The sequence below is a fragment of the Tenrec ecaudatus genome, chromosome 12, assembly GCF_050624435.1.
Source record: "Tenrec ecaudatus isolate mTenEca1 chromosome 12, mTenEca1.hap1, whole genome shotgun sequence".
Classification (NCBI taxonomy): domain Eukaryota; kingdom Metazoa; phylum Chordata; class Mammalia; order Afrosoricida; family Tenrecidae; genus Tenrec; species Tenrec ecaudatus.
The window spans coordinates 120899690-120926779 of NC_134541.1; the positions used below are offsets into that span (position 1 = coordinate 120899690).

Consider the following 27090-nt stretch of genomic DNA (forward strand, 5'->3'; position numbering starts at 1 on the left):
ACAAATGCTTCCCAGCTACAATGACATCAATGAATGTGTGTCCCAGGATCTGCCAATCGGTCACAGAACCCAGTGGGAGCTCTATTCAAAGTCCATTGCGCCGGCCAACATCCTTTATTCTGTTGAGGCTGATGAGGATCCAATAAAGTCATATAACTTCCCTAGGTTTGTCTGTGGCCGATTTGTCTCCACCATGGATCTGCAACTGGTATTACATAGCGAGGTTGATCCAGCCAATTTGTACTTTCAGAATGCTACTGAACTAGACTGGAGACATCCAGCCAATGTGGATGACTGCTTCTTTCTCATCAAAGGGGTTACACTTACAACAGATAATGTTGCTTTTGGAGACAAAGGGATTAGAGATAACCTCTTCTTCATGCTCAAAGGCACCCGGAATTACCTATTTGCCCTGCACTAAACAACAATGTGTGACACTGACTTCATGGCAGTAAAACATTAGCAACGATGGGGCCAAGCTGTCTACTGCTTCACTTAAAACACTTGCTGCCCGGTGCCCAACCGACCAAACCTTTCTGCTTCCAGTTCTCCTACAGACTCTCACTGTACTCAGACGACAATACCTTCCTGTGAGATGACCTTAGGGCCTTCGCTTTGGAGCGGTATACCCAGCAGGGTGGCTGAAGACCGCCAATTGTCAACTTTCAGTCTTTAACTTCTTGCAGTCTCTGAGGGATTAGGAAAAGTGGTGGCTACCAGTTGTTAGTGATTTTAGCGTGAACTATTTCGGAGCCTTTGCACTATTGATCTTTTGGTCCAGACAATTCTGTGGGAACTGTACAAAAGGTATAAATGCACAAGTGGCTTCTCACTGCCAGATGCTGGCGGAACTTCCCTGCCAGCCCCCAGCGGGGACAGCCAAAACTGTCTACAGATGTTGCCAACGATCCCACCTCCAAGCCTGGGAGAAGAGGTGCAACACTGTTGCACCTCAACACGTGGAGATTCGCAACATGGCTGAGAACCAATGAGTTAACAGAAAGAATCACTGTCACTGCCAGGCGGCTTGAAAGGAAGGCTCTCTGGATAATAGAGGCAGGACGGTGGCAGTTTTTGTGTGACATGCAATATCTTTTTTCACGTTAGTGCAGGAGGGGAGCTTGCAGGAAGAGGGCGAACTTTCTCCTGACTTTGTAATGACCCAGTAAATGATTGTTCTTTATCTTACTAGTGTCATTCCGCATAAATGTAGTGTATTACGATAGCCTGGGAAAGGAGAGAATACGCACACTGGCTTTAGTTCATTTCTACAGACTCTCCTTTTTTCACTCTCTTGAGATTTTTATATTTTTGGGGAGTGGGTTACAATTATTTTTAATATCTAACAACCCTGAATCTTATTTCTATAGATGCTTAAAAATCAACATAATATCCCATTTGTGGGTAAATATACTTGTACATTTTTCTTACATGCTATTGCCCTATCTTTTTTTTTTTAAGATCAGTTTATTGGGGCCTCTTACAGCTCTGATAACAATCCATACATCAATTATATCCAGCATATTTGTACATGTGTTGCCATCATTATTTTCTAAACATTTACTTTCTATCGAGCCCTTGGTATCAGCTCATTATTGTCCTATCTTGAACCATAAATGAACAAAGAAATTTACACTTGTTCGGTCGTCTAATTTCTTAATAGTTCACCTGGCAATTGCCATGAATTGCTTTTGGAATTGTGTTTTTTAATTTCTAAGAATTAAAACGCCTGCCCGTCGTTGAGAACACTTCAGTGGATTTTAAGGAGGGAGAAGGCAGGGCGCATGCATTTGAGCAGCCAGCTTGAAATAAGACGCCTCCTTAAAAAAAATAAATAAATAAACAAAAAGAAATAAGTTGCCTCCGATAGTGCCTTCCAGGTTTCTCTTCTCATGAGATTACTTTCTTAATTGGGATAATTTCAGGAACCTGCTGGTGGAGACCATGGTTTAACAAGTTATGCTACAACTTGCTATTACGATAGATGCTACACCGTGATAGCGAAGATTTATCAAACATAAAATTATAAAACGAATTGATTCACTTGCAGGGGGAGGAAACATTAAACTGGTGAGAGAAAAAGAAGGTGATCTTGCAAGCTCGAGAAACCTGGCATTTAATTCTATCTGGCGGTTGTCTAACCAGGATGCTGACCTACCTTTTCTTAGACTCGCCACGCGCCCCCTTATTGGTGAGAAAAATCTCTGGCGCCCACACCCTGCAGAATAGGAAACTCACTCAGAAAAGTGTGAGATCAGAAGATAGCCGCTCTCTCCCGGGGGTGGGTGAAATGAATACAAAAGAGAACGTAAGAGCTGGTGTGGTGGGGGGTGTGGATGTGGTAACAATCCAGTATACTACCTAAGAGCCATGCAACTATGAGCACGTTATTTAACATCTGGGATTCAGTGTCCTCATCGACAAAAAGGGAGGAAATGAAAGAAACTTCAAGAATCGTAGGATTAAACGAGGTGAAGCCTGCAAACTGCTAATTCATCGTCAGGGGTCTCGCTCACACATCCTGTTCAGGGAGTCAACTCTATTAAACTATCCCAGGGAGGCGGGACCATCCGCTTCTGATGCCAAACATGTGCTGGATAATCCATCCCAATGCATACACCAACTAACCTGCAGAAATCGCAGCATCCCTTCCCTGGTCAACCCAGACCCCAGCTGCTCCTCATAGCCCTTCCTCTCACATCCCTGCCCCCCAGAGCTGGGTCAGCAGATATCAGCTCCTTTCTTTCTTAGCCACTGGCACAACTCACCAACACCACGAAAAGGGTTATCGAGTTAGCAGAAACAGGGATACGAACACATAGGGCCGGGGTCACAGTGCAATCTTACATGCCCCAGGAGACGCATTTACCCTCCAGAAAAATCCTTCCACCCACGAAGCTCTAGTCAACCCAGCTTCCAAGACCGCTCATTGGTTTCACTAAGTGGCTGTGACAGATTATAGCATGTCTCTGGGAGGTTCCTGGGTCTTCCCTCTTTGGCCTGGCCAGCCCTACTTCTTGACCTTAGGTACCGTGTAGCTCTCAGAAACCAGGACCAAAGGCCAGACTGCTTACCGCCAGGGGTCTCATACTTTACACAAAGAAAGCTCACAAGGTGTTTTCTGTTTTTACCAAGGTAATGAAGAATAGAGGCTTACTAACTCTTCGACCTCAGGTTCCTTGACCATCTCTCTGTACCTCTGTCTTCTCACCTGCAAAAGGGGAATAAAGACCCACTCTACATCCTAGACTTACATTTTGCGGCCTTTGTTGACCCTTGCTGGCCCCAGGCATAACTGAATGAAAAACGGTCTAGTTCTATACCAGCCCCATGATCAGTTCACACCATTTTCATCCATGGGAGTTTCCCTGGTTTAGTTTCAGGCCTTTCGTTCTAATCCACCTTAGTCGGGAAGCTCTCCCAAATGCTGTTGAGCATCATAAGCAATACGCAAGCTTCACTGACAGAAGCTGCCCAGGAGACACACTGGTTGGTGTGGTAAAGAGAAATTTCTTTCACTTTATTAGATATTAGAAGAGTAGAGTGCTGTGGCAGGAATAGTTGGAGTCAGAATAGGGCAGAGGAGGATGGAGGCTGGCGGCATGTGGGAACCCTGCCTCCCTGCAGGCAGTAGGACATGGACTGGTGACGTGCTGGATTCGCCTTCTCCCTTGTGTAGCCCAAAGGAGGTCACCGAGGGGCCCCAGGTCATGCAGTCAGGAAGCCACCTGGCGTCTCCTCAAGGAATCCTACCACTGAACCAAAATGAGCCAATACGTGCTGAGCACTTGGAAATCCCATCGTGTCTGACAACAGAACTCACGTCCCATAAACCGTAGCTGTTCTGATGACAATGATCTTTCAGAAGGGTGTGGCAGGGGGACAAGAAAAGACAGATCAGAGTGCAGGAAACCCAAGGAGGGGAGTCTTAAGTGAACCAACACGGATGAGATCCACGTGGGAAAGGAGGAGGATGCACAGTAAGGCTGTGGACAGAGAGATGGTGCAGAAGGAAACTGTAGAGGACCTGGTACTGCTGGGGCTTTAGCAAGGGCGAAGGAAGAGCCTTCAAGTTTCTGTCTTGCGTGAGTGACTGATCTTTTCTCAACTAGAGAGAAACGTTTAGCGGGAGTTTGGAGGAACTGTGGAGCATTCGGGTAGAGCTATGCAGCACGGTTTCTGCCGGAGACTTCTGCCGCACAGAAGAGGAGACTGGAAGGAAAGCTATATCGTGTTGTAAGTATTAGCAGCAAATAGGGGCCTAGGAGAATTCAGTCAGGGCAAGTGTGGCAAGATGAAGGGCAGAAGCCTGAGGACTTAAAGGGATAGGTAAGAGAAGAGCCAAAGAAGGGGACAAAGAAGGAATTTGCAGAGAGGGCAAGGAAGTAACAGGTACATTAGTGGCCATGAAGCAAGGACCTGCAAACTGTTAAAAACGGTGCCTAAGAAGTCAGGAAGATCAGAGACAAAAAAGAAAGTGTGAGGAGAGTGGATAAAGGAGAGAAAGCCAAGAAAACCCTTAATATGCGTAGCAGCCGAGAAACAAAAATATCAATGGCGAGAGGAAGATAGAAAATGCACAAGAGAAGGGACCGTCGACGGTGCTAAGGACGTCCTTGGGAACTGGTCCAGGTGGATGGACTAGCCTTAGAGAGAGGTTTATATTACTATTATAATCTACGCAGAAGGCAAACAGAGAACAAGAAGGGCTATGCAGCGTATAAATCTGAGGTTCTAAATTTAAAACCGAACTCACTGCCTTTGTGTCAATTCTGATTCACAGTGGTGCTGCTACAGCACAGCGCAGAAGCACCCCTGTCGATTTCGGAGACCGTATACCTTTAGGGGGACAGAACGCCTCCTCTTTCTTCAATGGAGCGCCTGCTGGATTCTAAGTGCTGACTTTGTGGTTAGCAGGCCAATGCTTAACACGCTGTGCCAGCATAGGGAGCTGAGGCTCGAGGAGTGAGAGATGTTGGCAGTATTCAATTTCCTCTGGAAATTAGGAGGCAAGTCATCTGGGGAGAATGGATGGGTCTGGGCTGGGGTGGAGTAGGTTTGAGAAAAGTGAAAATCTGGCAGCACCACTTAGAGGGATGAGAAATTCCACCAAGGATTGGAAAGCCGTGTTAAAAACCCAGCTGAGCACGGAGACCATAAACTCTTGGCAAGCCTAACTTGCCCAATTAGATGCTCTTTCCCATGCCACACCCAAGTCCCATGCACAGGAGTGAAGCAGCCAAAAGGGTAAATGAGTCAGGCGGCTACTGCACAGAACAGGTGAAAGGAAATGGCCCCAGGAGTGATGTGCAATAGCGTTCAGTTTAGGCTGGAGAAGAAGGGAGACTGGAAAAGGGAAAAAGTAGAATCAGGAAAGACAAGAAACTGGTCGGATGGGTGTGGGCTCAGATTTTAGAAGTGGTTCATTCGTGAAGCGCCATGGCAAACTTCTTTCTGGAAAAGTATGCCAATTTTCCATCCTGCCAGCAATGTATGCCAGGCCCTTTCCCACTGCTCCTTCAAAATCAACACGACTTGGCGCCTGGACATCTGGGTTTCATCTTTCTGCTCCTGCTAGATGCTTCTAACTAGAGATGAATTCTTTTTTTTTTAAACATTTTATTAGGGACTCATACAACTCTTATCACAATCCACACATATACATACATCAGTTGTATAAAGCACATCTGTACATTCTTTGCCCTAATCATTTTCAAAGCATTTGCTCTCCACTTAAGCCCTTGACATCAAGTCCTCTTTTTTCCCAAGATGAATTCTTTCAGTTGACTGATAAGAGCTTTACAGATTATGGAGAACCACCTTCTGTCAGCGCTTCAGAAAGAAAAAAATATTATAATCACTTTATTGGGGGCTTTTACAGCTCTATGACACTCCACATATCCATCCACTATGTCAAGCACATTTGTACATATGTTGCCATCATCATTCTCAAAACACTTTCTTTCTACTTGAGCCCTTGGTATCAGTTCCTCCTTTTCCCCTCTCCCCTAGTCCCCCTCTGTCATGAACTCTTGATAATTTATTTCCCCCCATGTCTTACACTGACCTCTGTCTCCCTTCACCCACTTTTCTGTTGTCCATCCCCCTAGGAAGGGGGTTATATGTAGATCACTGTGATCAGTTCCCCATCAGAAAAAATTTTTTTTCCAATCAGTCATCGTTTTAATCACAACACATGGCAAAAGTTTAATTATCTTGGAGTTAAATATCTAGGCTTTTAAAAAATTATTCTTCTTTCTCTGTGCTCACATGCTAAAGCATGAACTACGTTTCACAACCAGCTCTATTTTCTACTATTTATTGTTTTGTTTTTTTAATATGAAACTCTTAACCCATTTGGAAAATTTTTTTTGGCACAGAGCGGTGAAATTAAATCTAACCTATTTTCCTCAACACTAACCTGTTGTTTCCTGCTATTCCTCACTGATTTGTCTTCGGCCCATTTCTTCAATATACCAGGGATTGTTTCTGGATTATTACTGTGCAGTATCACAACCTCTACTTTACAAGTAAGAAACCCTAAAATTAAATCCTTGACAACTTCAATCTTTTCTGTTTCTCATGAGGTTGCTTATTTGTAAGTTGGAAGGACTTTTCTTTACATTGAGGTGTAATCTATTCTGAAGGCTATTGTCGTCTTTGATCTTCATCAATAAGTACTTCAAGCCCTCTTCACGTTCATCAGGCAAGGTTGTTTCATCTGCATATCCCAAGTTGTTCTTTATGAATCTCCCTTCAATACTGATACGTTCTTGTTCAAATGGTCCAGGTCCTCAAGAGTATTGGCTCAGGATACAGATCGAACAAATCTGGGGAAAGGATATAACCCTGACACTTCCCTTTCCTAATTTTAAACCAGTATTCCTTTGTTCCACTCAAAAAACTGCCTCTTACTCTATGGACAGGTTACACATGAGCACAAGTAAGTGTTCCGGAATTCCCACCTTTGCAATATGATCCATAATTTATGAGCCACGCTGTCAAATACCTTTGCACAGTAAACAAAACACAAATCAATGTTTATCTGGTCTTCTCTGCTTTCAGCCAAGATCCCTCGGAAATTGTGATGATACCCTTGGTTCCGCATCCTGTTCTGAAGTGGGCTTGAGTTTCTGGAGAAGGTCATTTGATGGGAACACCCCATCTCATCTTGGAAAGGACCTCGTTCTTACTGGATGGGGGAAGTCGCTCACTTAAAACTGATAGTTGTCATCAAATCCAATCGAGTCCTATGTGTAGCCAGGTAAGATTGTGCTTCACGGGGTTTCATTGACTAGTTTTCTACAAATTTATCACCAGGCTCTTTATTTCTTGAGGTGCTTCTGGGTAGATTCGAACTTCCATCCTTTTGGTTAGCAGCTGAGCATGTGAACCACTGAGGGCCAAGTAATTGGAGGAAAATTAGGGTGGAGTGCAGCCCTTAACTCAGGCCACGGCTCTGATGATGTGTTCTTGAGGGTGTGGTCGACTTCATACATGTAAGCAGATGGTTTGGGGAACAGCCTCACTTCTTTCTGGTCCGGATCCTGCGTCTGATTCACTGATCTCCCATCATACTGTCTGCTAACCCTGGAGGCCAGCAGAGCCCACCATCGGACTTGCTAACCTAGAATTCCTCTCTCTGTATCCACCAGGCATGTCTTCCTGGTTCACCTGCCTGGATCCTGATTCTTTAGCCCCAGCAGCTACACGAGTGAGAAAAAGCCTCCAGTTCTATGGATTGTTATAAGAGCTATAAGAGCCCCCAACAAAATGATTTTTTTAAGAGAGAAAAACAAAAAGCCTCCACTTTGACAACTGACCCCTGGTTTTGAACCAGACTGACTTTATCCACTCATACAACTCTGTGAGCCACTTTCTTGACACAAACCAGGGAGTACATGTAAGCTCACATGTATTTTTATCTTCTTCTCTAGAGAAGGTTTTGCTTCTCTAGAGAACCTAGCCTTGCAGGAGACTATGGATGACCTTGAGAAGAGTGGGAACTCCAGAACACTTACTTCACTGCGGTCATCGGGACCTGTACGTGGGTCAAGAGACCGCTGTGAGAACAGAACCGCATGGTTTACACTCAAGACAGGTGGGGCTCTGGGTTGCAGCCTTTCACAACGTATTCAATCGGCGTGCTGAGCGAATCATCGGAGAGGCTGGATCATATGGAGAAGTGTGGCATCAAGACTGGGAGAAGGCTTACTGACAGCCTGTGATACGCAGATGATACCACTTTGTGGGCTGAAAGCGAGGAGAACTTGAAGTTCTTGCTGATGAGGAGAAAGACTTGCCGTTTCGGTACGGATTACAACTCGATGTAAAGAAAATGAAGCTCCTCACAATGGAACCCGTAGGTGACGGCAATAAATGGCGCAAAGATCGAAACTGTCGAGGATTCCGTCTTGCTTGGATCAACGATAAACGTTCATGGCAGCATTAAGTATTAAGAAATCCAATGACCCGCTGCCCAAGACCCTGTGAAAGTGCTGAAGAGCTGGCATATCACTTTAAGGACTCGGGTGCGCCTGACCCGGTCAGGGGATTTTCAACCAGTCTCACACACCGTGTGAAAGGTAGACACTGAATAAAGAAGCCTGCGGGCAAAGCTATGCATTGGAATGATGGTGCTGGAGAAGAATATTTAAGGTACCGTGGATTGCCAAAAGAACAAACAAACCTATCTTGAAAGAAATACAGCCAGAACGGTCCTGAGAGGCAAGCATGGTTAAGACTTCGTTGCACATACGTTGAGCACGTTATCAGGAAAGACCAGTCCCCAGTAAAGGGTATCCTGCTTGGTAAAGCGGAGGGCCGTGTAAAAGAGGAGGGCCTTCAGGAGATGGGCTCAAAGTCAACAACATTTGTAACACAGGACCAGGACTGGGCAGTGTTATCTTCTGTTGTACACAGGGTCACCGTGACACAACCAAACAACAGCAGAGAACCCAGTCTATTATAGGTTCCTGTTGAGAACTTTCCTGGTTGCTCCTCTAAGTTACTGTTGAGTCCAATTGGTGGCAATCCCAGGTGTGCAGGACACATCTGCTTCAACACATGTACAAGGCTGATTTCCAAGCCCTTCAACGCACCTCTGCGTAGGTTTCGACCTGCATCCTTTCAGCCAGTAGTTAAGCATTTAACCATTGGTGCCCCCCAGGGCCCCCCTCCCATTGAAAGTACACTGGTGTGTTTTGCTTCCAAAGGAGGCGGGTGAGATGCACATCTGTAAAGAACTTTTCTCTAGAGACCATGCCACAGGAAGGGCAGCTGAGCACCTCTCGATTGCCGGGAGGTTCTCGAGGCTGCCAAATATAGATCGGTTTTACTTTAATCAACTCAGTGACCTTGTGTTAGATTTTTGTTTGTACTGTTTCTGGAATGCCGAATCAGAGTGCAATCCTAAAGCAACATTGCTCTCAACAATTTTTTAGCCATATATGGAGAATCTACCAATTAAATGAGGAATGACAAAATAATAGAAAAGAAATAGGAACATAACACAGATCGTATTATACACACAGAACAACCAAGGCAATAACAGTTACCACTTATAACACTAGTTCAGTACAAAAAATAAAGTTAAAGCATAGACGTTTTAGGTTGCTAGGTTTCCACTACGAATTTTTTTCCTTCCTGGAACATTTTGTGGTCTGGTATCACTAGCTGCCTGTTACTAAGACTGCTCAAGTGTCACGTGTCCAAAGAGTCTTAAGCCCTGAGGCCTATCTCAGTGACAGCCTGCTTCTGCCCAGCTCCTTCTCGCCGAGCACTCGCCTTATCTAGCTAAGGAGAAACAGCTTTGTAGCTACCTAAAGAGAAATGCTTCCGTGCATCTTCCCAAGACACAGCTGGGCATGGTTTCAAGTAGCCAACCCAGCAAATGCATCTGCAGGTATCCGATGCTCGTGTGAAATGCAAGCTGGTAGATCTATAAATATTCACACTAGTGTCTGGTTAGAAGCATTTCTAGGCATTTCTGCGTGTTTATTTATTTGTATTCAGTAGAACACTTGTTTAGTCTAAAGCTCTTTACAAACTAGAAGCTTGCCTGAAGAATATATGGATGAACTCTGAGAAACTAGAGAAGAAATGCTACTGAGACATTAAAGGAGCACCAGTGGAGACCAAAGTCATCTCTGGGAAAAATAAATAAATACTTAAATAGACGATTGCTCCTAACCCCTCAGTTCAACGTTACCATGAGGACAGCATTTATCCAAGGACCAAGTTCAGAGATCAGGAAAGAAGGACTAGAAACAAGGCACACAGGGAGCAAGCCGGAGAAGTGACATCACTGAGGGGATGCAATGGATGAGTTGAATCTCAGCAGGTACGAACTGTTGAATGTAATGCCGATCGGATCTGTAAACGTTCACCTCATTGACAAAAAGTTCCTTAAAAAAATAAGGAATTGTGGGAAGAGAAAGGAAGAAAGATCTTATCACTAATACAAAGTAGCCTAAGCAAATAATCGACACGCTATAATTAATATGAAATAGCATAACACTGGAAACAAAACCAATCTTATAACCTGAAGGTCTGAGATGACCTAAATCCTGTGTTCACATTAAACATGGGTAATGCTTTATTGCATTCATACAAATAGTCTCTGCTTATCCAAAAGGAAAAGACATCATTTTACTGGATCCACAATTAACACTCTTGGAATCAAAGGATACATTGCATCAGGCACATTTACATTTACCACAAAAGACCTCTTTCAAGTATTGAAAGCAGGGCACTCATGTCGCTATGAAGGTGACAAGTTTCAGCAGCCTACAAGCTAACTTTCGATTTCTTTTTTCTTTTTTTTTTTACTAGATTCTGCTTTATCTTCTGCTTCTGTGTCAAGTTTCTAGATGAAAAAGAAAATGGCTGGCTAAAAAGTAAGACGATTCTAAAATAAAGTGACTCTCGGCTTTTATTATTGTATCTTTATAAAGAAATGCTTTGTGCATAATCTATAACACGAGGCAAAATGAGTGCCGACAAACAAATGCACCCACACCCATCTCGAGATGTAGTTCATCACCAGGACTGCCGTCAGCTTTTCCTAGCAGAAGAATGAGTCTCTAGAGGCCAAGAGCACGTAGCAAAGGGCCAGAGGTGTGCTTCCCTTGGCTGCAAAGGCAAGGAAATCACAATGGACCTGCGCCAGTTACTGAAGGAAGGAGAATCCAAGCCTGAGTCTGCCCAAGGGTAAGTCCTCTAAGGCAGAGGTCAGACAAACCTCCACCCTCGCACCTTCTCCACTTGATTTTGATACCAACTCCAGTTCTCCGCTGGGTTCAAGAATCAGTTGCCAGGGTCACGCAGAACTCACTGAGAGTACTCGCCATTGGGAGGTTTAGTTTACAAGTTCACGAGTTACAAAAGGTGAAAGAGACCATTCTTTTTTCCCATGGCACCTCTTCTCGGCCATCCTGGCAAAGCCTGTCTCTCTGCTGGTCCTTGGCCTCTCAGGCGCGTGGCCCCTGGGTCTCTGCTCTGCTCAGGCAAGTGTTACCAAGTTCCTTTTAATCAATGGCCAAAGGGCACCCCAGGCTCTGCCCAAGGGGCTCAGCTTGCCTCAGTCAGTGGGCTAAGAAGCCCACGACTACACCTTCTCATGGTCTCAACACGGCTCCTCTATCACCTCTCCACTGGGACCTTGGACACATTTCACTCTGGCTTCTTCTTCCATGCTGGCTGTGGGAACCGGAAATGGCTCGAGTTACACTCAGTGGAAAGGCCAAACTGGCTGAATCCTCACTATTAGCACCCATACCCAGCTCCCATGGTCCCACCCAATCATTTGGTGGCAGTTACAAAGACGATGGATAGAAGTCATAGCAAGTAATTTCACTTTGAGGCACTGGCCTGGACAGTGTGGCTGGTTTGCTTGTCCCTTTCCTAGTTGCCAACATTTAAATATCAAAACGTTTCACAAGGAAATCAGCATTTTGAAGTATTTTTTAAAATGAGAAGCCACACTTTAACCATAGCAACAAGTGGCAGGAGTTGAAGAGCAAGCCCTATAAATGACTATATACTCAGTCTTTCACCACACTCCGCACCATGCCTTCTCTATGACTCGTACACACATAGACACACACACCCCACTTTACTCATTTGTTTTACATTTCTTGGCACTTGAGATTGTGTCTTTCACTGAAACATTGTAACTGTTGCTTTTAACCCTTTGGAATGTGAAGCCCGTTAAGTAAAATCAAATGAACGGAAAATGTGTAGGCTCTCTCAATGGAGATATCACTGGCAAAGTTCCAAAATCGCTCATCCACCATTTTTTAATCTAAAACATTAAAAAATCAGAGACATATTTGTCACTCGACTTAAAACAAAACTTGATGAGAATGAACATGAAGTTATATAAAGTCTTTGAAGAGCTTCCATGTAGTGTCATTCCTATTTTTTCACTATAGAAATAGTAACATGTTTGATTATACGGTGTTGCACAGGTTCCTGTGCATACAAAGCATGCATACATGATGATTTTTCTATCATCTGATAAATCCTGAGTTCTGAAACGCATCTGGCCCCAAGAGTAAGGAAGTGTGGAAGTATTTTTCATATCTATGTTTCAGAGAATACCCACTTCAAAAACAACAGAGAGAAATAGTCTTATTTTTAAGTGGGATTGTACTTGAGTATCATGGCATCTGCCTACATTTGAGAAACAGAAATCCAATGATATGTTTTAAACGTCTTGTGGTCTGACCACGTTGTTCTGGGACGTTATTTTTCTCCAGTCAAGAATGGGCTTTCCACTGGGGCTACACCTTGGGGAGAGGGGTGCGTCGGATTAGAGCACACGGGAGAAGCGCAAAGGGGTGGAGAGGGAGGAGAGGACATTCCGGCCCACCATGGGACATGGTGTCCCTCACTGAACGGTGGCACTGTGGTGACAACACTGGAGACAGTGCAGGAACAGTGCCCAGTCTGGTCCCATCACGCTGGGGCGAGGCACAGAAGGCATGCAACAGAGCAGCAGGGGGAGCAGAGTGATGAAACCCCCGGGGAATCCCAAAAATAGACTTGGGAGATAGAGTGTGGCACCCCATCAGACTCCACTGGACAACACTCTTAAAGGCCAACAAACAGACCTTGAACTATCTATAGACTTTTCCATTTTTGTCAGTGGCTTTCTTTTTGTTGTTGTTATTTTGTGTTTGTTTATTGCTATTGGTGTTATTGTTTTGTTGGTTCTGACTTACTTTGTTGTATTATTTGGCTTTGCCTGGTTTTTGCACTTAATAATGTATCTGCATGTCTATCTAGATACGATAGGCAGGATAAATAATTCCGAGATGAAAAGAATGGGACCAATGGTTCTGGGGGGGATACAGGAGAAACGGAGGTGAGCGAAAGGAAGGGGAGGGAGGACCAACCCAGGGACAAGGGAATGACAAGTGACTTAAAATCAATGGAAGGAAGGTCGGAGGATGTCTAGTGGGGCTCAATCAAGGGCAATGTATTAGTAAGGAATTACTAAACCCGAATGAAAGCCGAACATGATGGTGAGACAAGAAGGAAGTAAAAAGGAAATAGAGGAAAGAACCAGGAGGCAAAGGGCATTTATGGAGGCCTAAATACAAGCATGTACATATGTAACTCTCTATATATAATGAGAGGGAAATAGAACTATGTACTCATAACTATATGCTAAGAATTAAGGTGACAGATAGACATTGGGCCTCCACTCAAGTACTCCCTTAACACAAGAACACTTTGTTCTAACAATCTGGCATTCTGTGATGCTCACCTTCTCAACACAATCACTGAAGACAAAGCGGGTGCATAAGCAAATGTGATGAGGAAAGCTGATGGTACCCGGTTATCAAAAGATATAGTATCTGGGGTCTTAAAGGCTTGAAGATAAACAAGCAGCCATCTAGCTGAGAAGCAACAAAGCCACATGGAAGAAGCACACTAGCCTGTTATCATGAGGTGTTGATGGGATCAGGTATCAGGCATCCATGACCAAGAATAAAACCATATCCAAGGTGAATGGGGTGGGGGTGGGGCATGGAGTGGAAACCCTATGACCATCTGTAGACAACTGGACATCCATCACAGAGGGGTCACAGGGAAGAGATGAGCCAGTCAGGGTGCAGGATAGCACAGAGGAAACACAGAACTTTCCTCTAGCTCTTTGGTGCTTCCTTCCCCTCACTATCATGACCTCAATTCTACCTTACAAATCGGATTAGACCAGAACATACACACTGCTACAGATAAGAGCCCACAACACAGGGAATCGAGGATAGATAAAGCCCTCAGGGCCAATAGGGAAAGTAGAGATACCAGGAGGATGAGGGGAGGGGAGGAGGAGAAAGGGAAAACCAATCACAAGGATCAACCTAGAACCCCCTCACAGAGGGACAAGTAACAGAAAAGTAGGTGAGGGGCAACAGAGGACAATGTAAGATATAGAAAAAAATCATCTATACTTATCAAGGGTTCATGAGGAAGCGTAGGGGGGAGAGGGAGGAGAAATGGGGCGCTGATATCAGGGGCCCAAGCGGGAAGAGAATGCTTTGAGAATGATGACGGCGGCCTATGTACAAATGTGCCTGACACACTGGATGGATGTATGGATTGTGATAAGAGATGTAAGAGCCCCCAATAAAAGTATTTTTAAAAAGGGGCTTTCACTCAACTATAAATACTCTGTTCCACATTCTAAGTGTTCACACGGTAAGCAGTACTGTAAACTCCACAATAGTGCTGTAAATTACACAGCAAAGCCAGAGAAGTTCAAATTCCAAGCTGGCTGGGCTCTGTGGCGCAATGGGTAGCGCACTGGACTCCTAACTCTTCCCGACAAGTGATTCAAATTCCAATGGAGGTGCAAAGATACCAGACCCTTTCCCTCCTCCAATGCCGAGTTTGGATGGAACCTACTGGAATCGAAGCAAACCACAGCAACCTGCTCTTCCTCAGAAGCTGCTCAGAGCTAAAAAAAAAAAAAAAAAAGGAAGAAAACTGAGCAAGTACAGGAAAATAGCAAAGTTAATAGGGTCATGCAGAATGTTACTCCTGGCAAGGTAATAAGATTTGGAATTCTCAGATAATGGCTGGAGGCGAGGTGAGATTTCTTGAATGTGGCACCGGAGTATTGAGTTGAGATGCATTTTGACTCGAGGTGAAACTATGACCTGCGCCCCAAATCATGAACTCACAGCAGGATGGAACGGCCCCGTGGGTGTGCGAGGCTGTAAATCTTGACAGGAGCAGAGAACTTCATCGTTCTTTCTCAGAGCAGCTGGTGGATTCAAATGGCATATAACCAACTATACCACGAGGGCTCGAAATCCGCCCGTGACCAGCAGTGAATTTCGCTCTGAGGAATAGAAGGAGGCCTGGTGGCACAGCACTGAGCTGCATGTACCAACTGCTCTGCAGGAGAGAGATGAGGTTTTCTGCTCCCGTAGAGATTTACAAGCCTGGACACCCTCAGGCTAGTTCTCCTCTGCTCTGTGCAAGTGAGTGGGATGGGTAGGTGGATGGGTGCATTGGTGGGTGGTGTTGCCTGTGGGCTCACCAGTCAGGGTGCAGTATAGCACCATTGAAATATACAACTTTCCTCTAGTTCTTAAATGCTTCCTCTTTAACCTCCCGCTATCATGATCCCAATTCTGCCTTACAAATCCGGCTAGACAAGAGGATGTACACTGGTACAGATAAGAACTCGAAACACTGGGAATCCAGGATAGATAAACCCTCAGGATCAATAATGAGAGTAGTGATACCAGGAGGGTAAGAGGAAGGTGGTGAGAGAAAGGGGGAACCAATCAAAAGGATCTACATATAACCTACTCCCAGGGAGATGGACAACAGAAAAGTAGGTGAAGGGAGACATCGGATAGTGCAAGACATGACAAAATAATAATAATTTACGAATTATCAAGGGTTTGTGAGGGAGAGGGTGACAGGGAGGGAGGGGAAAAATGAGGAGCTGATACCCAGGGCTCAAGTAGAAAGCAAATGTTTTGAAAATGATGATGGCAACAGATGTACAAATGTGCTTGACACAATGGATGGATGGATGGAGTGTGGTAAGAGTTGTACGAGCCCCCAATAAAATGATTTAAAAAAGGAAAGAGATGGTCTAACTCCAGAAGTCACTTTGAAGATTAAAATGGCCTGACTCAAGCTATGGTATTGTTAATTGCCTCATTTGCATATGGAAACTGGACATTGAATAAGGATGAAGAATTCATTCATTTGTATTATGGTATTGGGTATTGAATGACTTCAATATTCTGCCAGAAGAATAAACAAATCTACCTTGGAAGAAGCACAGCCAAAAACGCTCCTTAGAACTGAGGATGGTGAGACTTCGTCTCAACTAATTTAGACAGGGGAGATCTGTCCTGAGAGAAACACACCAGGCTTGGTAGGGTAGAGGGCGAGGGAAAGACAGGAAGACCCTCAAGGGCACGGGTTGGTACAAGGGCTGCAACAATTGGGTCAAACACATCAATAATTGTGCACATGGCGGAGGACTGGCCAGGGTTTTCTTCCATTGTACACGAGGTCGCTCTGAGTCCAAACAGAACAACCTATGACCACTTATCACGACATCTCATGAGGTAGTTAGTCATCCACTCCTAGAGAGAATTGCTGTTTCTCTGATTGGGAAAAAGGGTCAGGCAAAACTGTAAAGATCTAACACAAGCAAAACAGAAACGAGGGTTGGTTGGCAGAGCGGATGGGAAGCCCAAATGCACCAGCTCGCTTTACTCAGTCCTACGTAGAAAAGGCAGAGAGTGCTAGACTTTCTAAAATTCTAAAAGAAGCTGGGAATCAAGATTTTCATGGGCAAGAACAGAAAGAAACGAAACTCTGAATTGTGAAATGTAGACCAGTGACTGTAAACAAACAAACAAACAGGTAGATAAGAAAGACAACTCCAAACATACTGAGGTGGGCAAACAGAGCAAAACCATGGCCAAGAAGGAACTCCGTTGGAACTCATTCCCGGGCCTCGGTGTCAGCGATATTTGCCTTGCCACGGAGTAAATCTCTGTGTGGGGGCTGTGCACTGCAGGATCTTTGATAATACCCTAGCATCTACCCACCCAATGGCAACGGCAATCCTGCCCTGTACCCACTCAACACCAAGCCATGCCAATGGCAAACATCTCTAAATAGCGTCAACATTACCCGGGTACAGAGCCAATGGACAAGAGCCACATCCAACTTCAGCCTTGGGGGTGGAACGATGGCAGCAGGAACTCAAAGTGGCTTTTCACACACGGATAAAAAAGAAAGGAACCCCCACTGCCATCGAGCTCACAGGGACCCTAAAAACACAGACCATATCATGTATGGATTTCTCTCTGCTGGGGAATCAGAAACCTACGCTTAGAGTTACAGCTCTGTCATTTACCCCAGCTCGGCATCCTCTCGGGATGCTGGCTTCCTCTTCATCTCAGGAATAAACACTATCGTCCCTGGAGGGTTACCCTGAGCGTGCAATGAGATCATTGGTGCAAAGCGCCTGACTCAGAGGCAAGTAGAAGCACCACATCAAAAACCGAACTCGCTGCCATCAAGGTGAATCCGACTCACAGTGACTTATAGGATAAGCTAGAACTGCCCCTGAGGGTTTCCGAGACAGTAAAGCTGGAAGGGAAGCAGAAAAGGTTCCCTTCCTCCAGGTGGAGCAACTGCTGGGTCTGAACCACTCACTGACCAGCAGCCCCACACATAACCCACTTCGCCTTCGGAGGCCCTTAGAATAAGCACAAGAAGCATTTTCAAACCATCCTTGCTGTTGTTGCCAGTTGACTCCAACTCCTAGGAAGAAGATAGGGGAGGGTACAATTGCCCAAGGCTCTCCAACGGCTCTACCCACTTAGCCGCTCAAAGACGTGTCACTCCCCAAGGGTCAATTCTGACTCATCGTGGGTCTCAGAGACTGTAAAATTCGATGGGAGTAGAAAGCAGCCCAAGGCAAAATCCAAATAGTCACGAGGGCGCCTTCGATAACACTAACAGACCACCACTCTTTCCTTGTTAAAAGGAGGTCGGCAGTTTGAATCCCCGGGCCGCTCTGCAGGAGAGAGACTTGTAACTCCCATAAAGAGTTACAGTCTTGGAAATCCAAAGGGGCAGTCAGTTCTCTGTCCTACAGGGTCACTACGAGTCAACGCTGACTCGATGGAGGTGAGTTTGCTTTTTTGGAGCATGATGAAAAAGTATGAAATATTGTGAAAATGACCACAATGTGACAAGGAAACACAAGGAGATGGATACACACACACACAGATGGGGGGGGGGGGAAGCATCGGCACACTTGCCTGATACAGGGTAGCCACGACCCTTCCGTCTGCCCAAACGCTGTATGTGTGCAGTGCACAAAGGCGAGGCGTAGTGAAACAAGGTGTGTCTGCAAATGTTCCCCAAGCTTGCCATTCCAGCGGCCACTCGCCTCCGAGCCCGGACCTCCCCTCCCCAAATGCACCATCTGTGGCCACTGAGTTACTTGCACCTGCCTGGGTGGTGCAGTGTTAAGGCAAGCACTAGGTGGCGAAGCAAAAAGGGGTTTCGAACCCACCAGCTGCTTGCTCTCTCCGCGGAAGAAAGATGTGACAGCCTAACTGCGACAATTGACAGCCTTGGAAACCCTTGGAGGACAGTTCGACCCTGCCCTGGCAGGTTCCTATGAGCTGGAACGGAATCAACAGCAATCAATTTGCTTTTTAAGTCTTTTCATGAAAAGAAGAAAAATTGACTCCTTTTTTAGCATGACAACAACAAAAAGGGGGGGGTTAGGAAAGCAACCATTTTCCCACTGTCCCCTGGTATAGACAGCACTCCAGTTTATCTTTGGGTATCAGTGCCCCCTACCTCTCATTCTCAGGTCGCGCAGTTTGAGGGGGGCAGGGAACGCTGACCCCAAACCTGTCTCTAGACGCACTTAAGCCAGTCCTGAGACTTTGCCCTCCATGACTGAGTGACACATTCTTTATCTCCCACAAGGACTTAAACCAAGTACAGTGGAAGAGAGCGGCCCGTCAGGCGAATCTGAAGTCACCCAGCTCTTCTCCTCTGCTGGCCCCGCCTTTACTTATGGTCATTTGAATTGGTTTTCTTGCTACTTTTCGCCAAAAGAAACTTAATACAAGAGAAAATGAGAAAAATGCTTGAGGACGGAAGGTGCAGAAGACTGGAAATGTTCTCTCCTCTGAGAAGCTTCTGGTATCACCTTCCATCCAGGAACCGGCAGATTTTGCTCAGTGCCTCAGTCCTATCTCTCTCAGCATTTATCTCTGGGCGTATAATTAATTTTTGCTTGCCTGTCTCCTCCCCATGCCTATTGAGCTCCTACAGGGCAGAAAATGTGTCACGCTTAACACCCCGCCAAGTGGCACACAGTGTGGACTCAACAAGCATCTGTTGAACACATGGATCCACAAAGACAGATGGGCAAAAGGAACTAATTTTCCTTGACACTTACCATGAGGCCACCTGGGATTCAAAGACCATCTCAAACGTAGACTTCTCCACCCATGGTAAACAAATTGCATCATGAGAACTCACTCCTCCCAGCATTACTAATTCTCTGATCTACGGTGCCCCACACCGGAGGCAGAACACCTCACTGTAAGACGCCACTTGGAGTGCTATGGATTGATACACCAACACACAGCACAACTTCATACGTTCCTTCTCTGCCTCATCACTCGGCCAAAAATAAAAACAAACCTTTGCTTAACCCATACACACCCAAAATCCTCATTCTGGTATCCACAGACCCTCAACTTCTAGGTTAAAAACAACAACAACAAAAACAACTCTACAGCCCAGGTTTCCCACTCAAAAGCAGTGAGTGTGATTTGTTTTTGTTTAACCCTCTATATTTCCAAACTCACTCGCATGGAGTCAGTACTGGCTGAAAGTGACCGATACGACAGGGTAGAACTGCCCCTGTGAGTTTCTGGGACTGTAAACTTTTACCGGAGTGGAAAGTCCCGTCTTTCTCCCTCGGCGCAAACAGCTGGTGGTTTTGAACTGCCGACCTTAAGGACTGCACCCAATGTATAACCACTATGCCATCAGGGCTCCTGAGTGACCCAATAGGGCAAAGTTAATTGCTGTGCGTTTCCGAGACTATAACTCTTTATGGAAGTAGAAAGCCTCATCCTTCCCTTCCCCCTTCCCCCACCCCCCGTAGCAGCTGGTGGTTTTGACCTTGTGGTTAGCAGCCCAACACCTACCTACTAGGCCACTATAACTAATTATTCATAACTAATTATACACACACACAAACAAATATAGCTGTGTGTGTCTATATATATGAAATCAACAGGAAGAAAGCAACCAGTTCCCTCGTAAAAACTGACATTCTAACTTGGTGCATAACCGCCACACCCTTGATAACACTTTAAGCGCGCCAGCTTCCACTGGCATCCAGCAATAAAGATTTTCAAAGAGTCAAAGGTCAGATGCAGGATTACAGCCCTCAGATGAATCACCACTTCCCCTTATCCAGTTCACATTGTCCCATACGTGTCCACACCACCAAGAGATTTACTAAGAACCAGAAACCTGGCACTCACAATATTCATTGACCATCTACCCTGTGAGAGGCCCCACGGCAGGCCCTGGGAGTCAAAGGGAGAAATCAAGCCAAGCCAACCCTTAAGGACTTTCAGCTATTGGAGAACAGACAAGTAAAGAGGCAGGAGCTATGTGGCATTACAAACGTGCCTGGAAGGGCAGCCAACGCATGGTGGAGGCTTTGAATAGCTCATTCCATTTTCCCAAGAACTCTGTGAAGCCCCCTCGGGTAACGGGGCCCAGGGGAAGCCCTTCCAAAGGACTTCAGGGGGACTGCTGAAGGGTGAGGAGGAAGGAGGTGACTGCAGGAGACGGTGACCAAAGCTCTTGAGCGTGCCAGGTAGAAGAACTCCTGGTCTTTACAGATGAGCTGAAAGTAGGCACTGGGGCTGGACTGCAAATGTGTGAAGAGATGTACTTGCACAGAATGCAAGCAGTCTGAGCGGCCCAGAAGGTGATGTCGCTTGAAGAGTCTCCGAATGCTACAGAGATAAACGCCCTTGTGGGTTACAAATGCTGTGAAAACGGGCCCGAATGACAATGTCACAAATGTATCTTGATACTCCCTAAATACAGAACTCAAAATGCACGCAACTGAGAACCAGTTCCACTCCGCCGCCACCCCTGCCCAAAGGAAAAATGACAAACCTCAGGGATCCATTCTGCCTCCTTGCAACTCTATGGAACAGAGTCCAGATGCCCCGTGGTGTTCCCAAGGCTGGAATCTTTACAGGTACACGCTGCCACATCTTTCTCTGATGGAGCAGCGGGTGCGTTTTGAACTTGCAACTTTTGGGTTAGGAGCTGAGCACAAAACCACTGTCACTTCAGGGCTCCAACAAATACACAGGAAAAACACCAACTCAAATCAAACTCTCTGACATCAGGTCAATGGCGACCCACAGAGACTGGAGAGGCCAGGGTAGAACAGCCACTGCGGGTTTCTGCGGCTGTCAATCTTGACAGGAGCAGAGAGCTGAGTCTTTCTCCCACAGAGCAGCTGGTGGTTTTGAGCTACTGACCTTGTGCTTAGCAGGCCAGCATGTGACCCTAAGCCACCAGGGCCTGGAAAGTACCAAAGGGTGTGCGAAATTCACAAGAAATTCGAATTTCCTTGCAGCCCTGAATTGAGACGTCAGCACCCACGCTCACCCGTGCCTGACTGCCTTTCTGCATTTCTCTAATTTTATCATGACAAGCAGAAAAGCGGGCCTGTCTAGGTCTCAGGGAACTGGAATCAACTCAAGAGGTGGGGGAATGCACAAGTAGCAGGGTGGGGGGACCCAAAGAAACGAAAAAAAAAAAAAACCAAAAGCAAGCGAAAACTTGCGGGAAACGAAACAGCAAAAAGTAAATTTAGAAAACTCAAGAGGAAGTAAAAGTATTTTCAAACGCACATGCAGAAACTGCCCCCATAGGCCCCAAACTCCCCCTTTTACGAAACTGGGGGTAGGGGTAAAAGCGGTGCAGAATCACATTTTCTTATCGCTTCATAGAACAAGCCGTACAGTACAGCTAGCTACCCTGGCGAACACTGAAATAAATGCATGTCCCACGCAGTACAGGATCGGGCCATCCCTTCCAGACGCCCTCAAAACCATAAATCCATTCTGTCACTTAAAAGCCCACACTTCTTGTCGCGCCCCCAAGTAATAGAGAGGCGTGTCCCCAGTTGCAAGATGGGAAAGCGAGACAGAACTTTCGGACGGGCTTTTTCCCAAGTTGGTGCAAGATGGCTCCACAGTTGCTGTCTTCCGATTACACGTTTCTAGAGGTGCACCTGGAGCATCGGTCAGCCTAGCGCCCATTCGCCCTGCTTTTGAGTCGGCTCAAGGGTTCCTCTAAGTCGAGAGAGCCTCCAGGGCAGTGAGTTTCGTTTGCGTTCCCTCTTAACTCCCTCAACGTGAGCTGTGGGCTGTGAGTTTCACTAAGCAAATGGGCTGATGGTCATCGTGGGAAGGGTTGCCAAAGGGGGGTCCGGCCCGGAAAGGCGGGGAACGCGGCCCCCAAAGTTACAGCGCTTGGCACAACACGGCGCGCCGAAGTTCCCGGGCTCTCCGCCCGAAGCAGGGACTGCAGTGGCCAGATCCCCGGGGAAGGAAGGAGCCAGGGCGGTGAAGTCCAGTCCCCCGCAGGGCGCCGAGGCTCCTCGGGTCAGGGACAACGGGCAGCGGAGACCCCGAGGCGGCGGATCCCCAGGAAGCAGGCGTCCGCCGACCTGTCGCCCCGAAACGGGCGGCCGGCCGCGGGGGCCGCTGCCCTCGGGCGGAGCCGCCGGGCCTGCAGAGCCGCCCCCTGTTTCCCCCCACCCCCAGCCCCGGACCCGCCGGGCCCCGCACACTCGCCTGCCCACGGTCTGGTTGGCCAGCTGCTTCATGCGGTTGAACTGCTTCTTCATGGCGGCGGCGGCGGCCCGCGGGGATCGGCCGGGCGGGCAGGGCGGGGGACGGCCTGGCGGCGGCTGCTGCTACATCGCTTCCCGGCCCGGGCGGCGGCGGCGGCGGCGGCGGTCCCTGGAGCGAGCCCCGCCCTCGCTGCGTCACTTCCAGCGGCACCGCCCGCCCGCGGGGAGCCCAGCTCCAGGCTCAGGTCGCTGCTAGGCCCCGGCCACCGCTGGCCGCTGCGCGTGCTCCCGCCCGGGCCGCCGCGGGGAGGGCAGGGCAGGGGCGGGCCGGGCGCGCGCCCGACGGGCGGCCCCAACGAAACTCGCAGGACAGGGTGGGACCGCATCTGTAAGCTGCCGAGACTGCTAGTGGGAGTACAAAGCCCTGTCTCCTGGTGAGCAGCTGCGGGGTGGTGGGGGGGTGTCTCGAACTGGGGAGCTTGCAGATCGCAGCCCAAGGCATAACCACCACACCAGCGGGGCTTCTGAACCTCAGGTCACTCCACTAAAATTAATGAAACTCCTCTATAGGCACCTGGTGGGACAAGGGGCGCTCCAGTGGCTTCGTGGTCACCAGGCTCCCAGGAGGAGAAGGAGGAGGCTTTCTACTCCCTGTTAACAATTGCAGTGTCAGAAACCAGCCGAGGCAGTCTACTCTGTGCTGCTGCGAATCCGAATCACCTGAGGGCAGGGGCACTACCTGAGCCTTGGTGGCCCCCTTGGCTAAGATGTGGACTACTCAGTCTGAGATTCAAACCCACCAGCGCTTCTCCTGGAAGAGGCTGTGTGCTTGTCAAGATTGACAGCCTCAGAAACCCTGGGTGGGATCACTGGGAATTGGGATCAATTTAGGACTTGGATGTGTTTTTTTTAAACATTTTATTAGGGGCTCATACAACTCTTATCACAGTCAATACATATACATACATCAATTGTATAAAGCAAATCTGTACATTCTTTGCCCTAATCATTTTCTTTTTTTTCTTTCTTTTCCCTTTTCTTTTTTTACATTTTATTAGGGACTCATACAACTCTTATCACAATCCATACATATACATACATCAATTGTATAAAGCATATCCACACATTCCCTGCCCCAATCATTCTCAAAGCATTTGCTCTCCACTTAAGGCCTTTGCATCAGGTCCTCTTTTTTTTTTCACCTCCCTCCCCGCTCCCCTCTCCCTCATGTGCCCTTTGTAGTTTATACATCGTTATTTTGTCATATCTTGCTCTATCCGGAGTCTCCCTTCCCCCCCTTCTCTGCCGTCTATCTCCCAGGGAGGAGGTCACATGTGGATCCCCGCAATCAGCTCCCCCTTTCCAACCCACTCACCCTACACTCTCCCAGCATCGCCCCTCACACCCTTGGTCCTGAAGGTATCATCCACCCTGGATTCCCTGTGCCTCCAGCCCTCATATGTACCAGTGTACAACCTCTGCCCTATCTAGCCCTGCAAGGCAGAATTCGGATCATAGTAGTTGGGGGGAGGAAGCATCCAGGATCTGGGGGAAAGCTGTGCTCTTCATCGGTACTACCTTGCACCCTGACTGACCCATCTCCTCTCCTAAACCCCTCTATGAGGGGATCTCCAGTGGCCGACACTTGGGCCTTGGGTCTCCACTCTGCACTTCCCCCTTCATTCAATGTGGTATATATATATACATATACATATATATACACATACACACACATATTCTTTTTTTTTTTTTTTGCATGATGCCTTATACCTGGTCCCTTTGGCACCTCGTGATCGCACTGGCTGGTGTGCTTCTTCCATGTGGGCTTTTTTGCTTCTGAGCTAGATGGCCGCTTGTTTATCTTCAAGCCTTTAAGACCCCAGACACTATCTCTTTTGATAGCCGGGCACCATCAGCTTTCTTCACCATATTTACTTGTTCACCCACTTTGGCTTCAGCAGTTGTGTCGGGAGAGTGAGCATCATAGAGTACCAATTTAATAAACGAAAGTATTCATGCATTGAGGGAGTGCTTGAGTAGAGGCCCAAGGTCCTTCTACCACCTTAATATTAAACCTATAAATGTAGACAATTAGATCTATTTCCCTATCTCATATATTTGTTTGCATGTACACGTCTTTGTCTAGACCTCCATAAATGCCCCTTGACTCCCAGCTCCTTCCTCCCTCTCCCTTGACTTTCCTCCTGCCCCACCACCATGCTCCGTCCCCACCTGGGCTACAGCTATACCTCTTCTCTACACAACCTTACCCTTGATCATTCCCCATCAGGCCTGTCACTCCCCCCTCACTACCATTTTGGGTCCCATGTTGTTCCCTTGTCCCTGTGTTTATTAACACCACTTCCTTACCCTCCTCCCCTCCCCCACCCAGATCTGTCTGTCCCCCCGGAACTGTCTGTACTATTGTTTTTCCTCCAGATAGTTCATCCAGCCTGTCCTATTCAGACAGACCTGTGGAGACACTAACATGCACGAAAACAAGACAGAGGAAAACAAAGCAACAGTATACAACCAGACAACAAAACAACAAAAACAAACCACTGACAAAGAACAAAACAAAACACTTCACAAAAGAAAGGCTTGTAGTTCGTTCAAGTATCGTTTGCTGGGCCTTAGGAGCGTTTTCCAGTCCAGTCTGTTGGGGCACCACGCCCTGGCCCCAAAGTCCACTTTCAGCATTCCCTGGGGACCTTGCCACTCCATTCCCTTGCTGTTCCACTGCACTCCCCCAGTGCTTTGCCTCGGTGTGGTGGGATCAGGTCAGGTGCAATTCCCACACTGTGTCTCCGGTGCTGTCCCCCGTATCGCCCTTAGTCACTGAGGGGCATCATGTCTCACAGTAGGGCCAGTCATGTTGTTCTCTCTGTGGACTGGCTGCTCTACTCAGGAGCATCATCCTCACGGCCTCGTGGGCCAGGCTGTGTTCCACTGTCTCCTCCTGCCCCTTCATCTGCTCCCGTGTGCTCTGATCAGATATGTCCATCTCCCGGAGCTGCAGAATCAATGTCATCCTTTGAAACAAATTCTTTTCGGGGGAGGGGCAGGAATTGGATATGTTTTTTAATCACTGTAAAGTTAGCTGGGTTTGAGTCCACCCAGAGGCAACTTGGAAGAAAAGCCTGGGGAGCTACATGGGAAAGATGAGTCATTAAAAGCCTTGTGGATCATATTTCGACTCTCATGTGCACGGGTGCCCGGGATCGGGTGCCCAGGATCAAGGGACTCCCAACGAAGGTGGTTTGAATCTACTAGGACTTTTGCATACTTTCGCTAATCGATCGATGTATTAATATTTGAATGTAACCTCTACAGCTAGAGCTCAAAAGCCTCTGGAAGGCAGCCAGACACAAGCACGCTTTTGTTTTGATACCATGTATATGATGCTCAGAGCGGGAAAAACTCATCCATGGGGACCAATAAACAGGACAGAACATGTTGGGCCAGGAGGCAACAGGTCGAATGGGAAATGGATTAAGAGGATTATTTGGATAATCAAAGGGTTCAGTATCTTCACGGGAGTAGTACTTATTCACTGCTGTGCAGGTTTGTGAAACCATACCAGCTTGCACTTTCAAGGTATTTATTTTTCAATATGTAAATTTTGAATTCAGTTTTTTTAGTTACATTAAAAACAAAATGCCGAACACTATATACAGTATGTTACATTTTGTGGGGGGAAATTAAAAGGTGGAAGACATCTGGCAAGGTGGCAAACAAGACAAAACACCCTATACAGGCCCTCTGCATTTCAGAGGGTTTTAGAGTCTAAAATAAAGATAGCAGAGACCAATGAAAATATATTCAGATGATAATCTTAGAACCCTGAATCTCAGAGGAAAGGAGAGAGAATTGGTTTAAATACTGACTAGGAGACACGGTGGCTACACATTGGCCTTTAACTATTGCAAAGTCAGCAGTTTGAAACCACCAGTAGCTCCAAGGGAGAAAGATGAGGCTTTCTACTCCTAATAAGATTTAGTCTCAGAAAACTACCTTCTAGGGTTGCCAGAATCGATTTGATTGGCAGTTGGTTTGGAGTTTGAAGAAGCTGAACAGAAGCAGAGAGGAGATCCAACCCCAAACTTGCTACATAGAGTCTATTTCCTGAGACCACCTTTCTTCCTTGGAGTGGTTGGTGGTTT

General features: G+C 46.9%; 1 protein-coding gene across 5 annotated transcripts in view; it reads right to left on the reverse strand.

Moving 5' to 3' along the window:
• ARHGAP17 (Rho GTPase activating protein 17) overlaps positions 1 to 23093 on the reverse strand; it is a 100154-nt gene extending 77061 nt beyond the window's left edge. For 3 of the 5 annotated variants that reach the window (XM_075564639.1, XM_075564635.1, XM_075564638.1), the window contains exon 1: positions 22929 to 23092. In XM_075564639.1, the coding sequence (XP_075420754.1) occupies positions 22929 to 22981 (53 nt within the window). In that variant the 5' untranslated portion in view covers positions 22982 to 23092. Of the gene's footprint in view, positions 1 to 22928 lie in introns of all 5 variants that reach the window. The other 2 variants (XM_075564636.1, XM_075564637.1) reach the window with 1 other exon arrangement.
• Positions 23094 to 27090: the final 3997 nt, after the last annotated feature.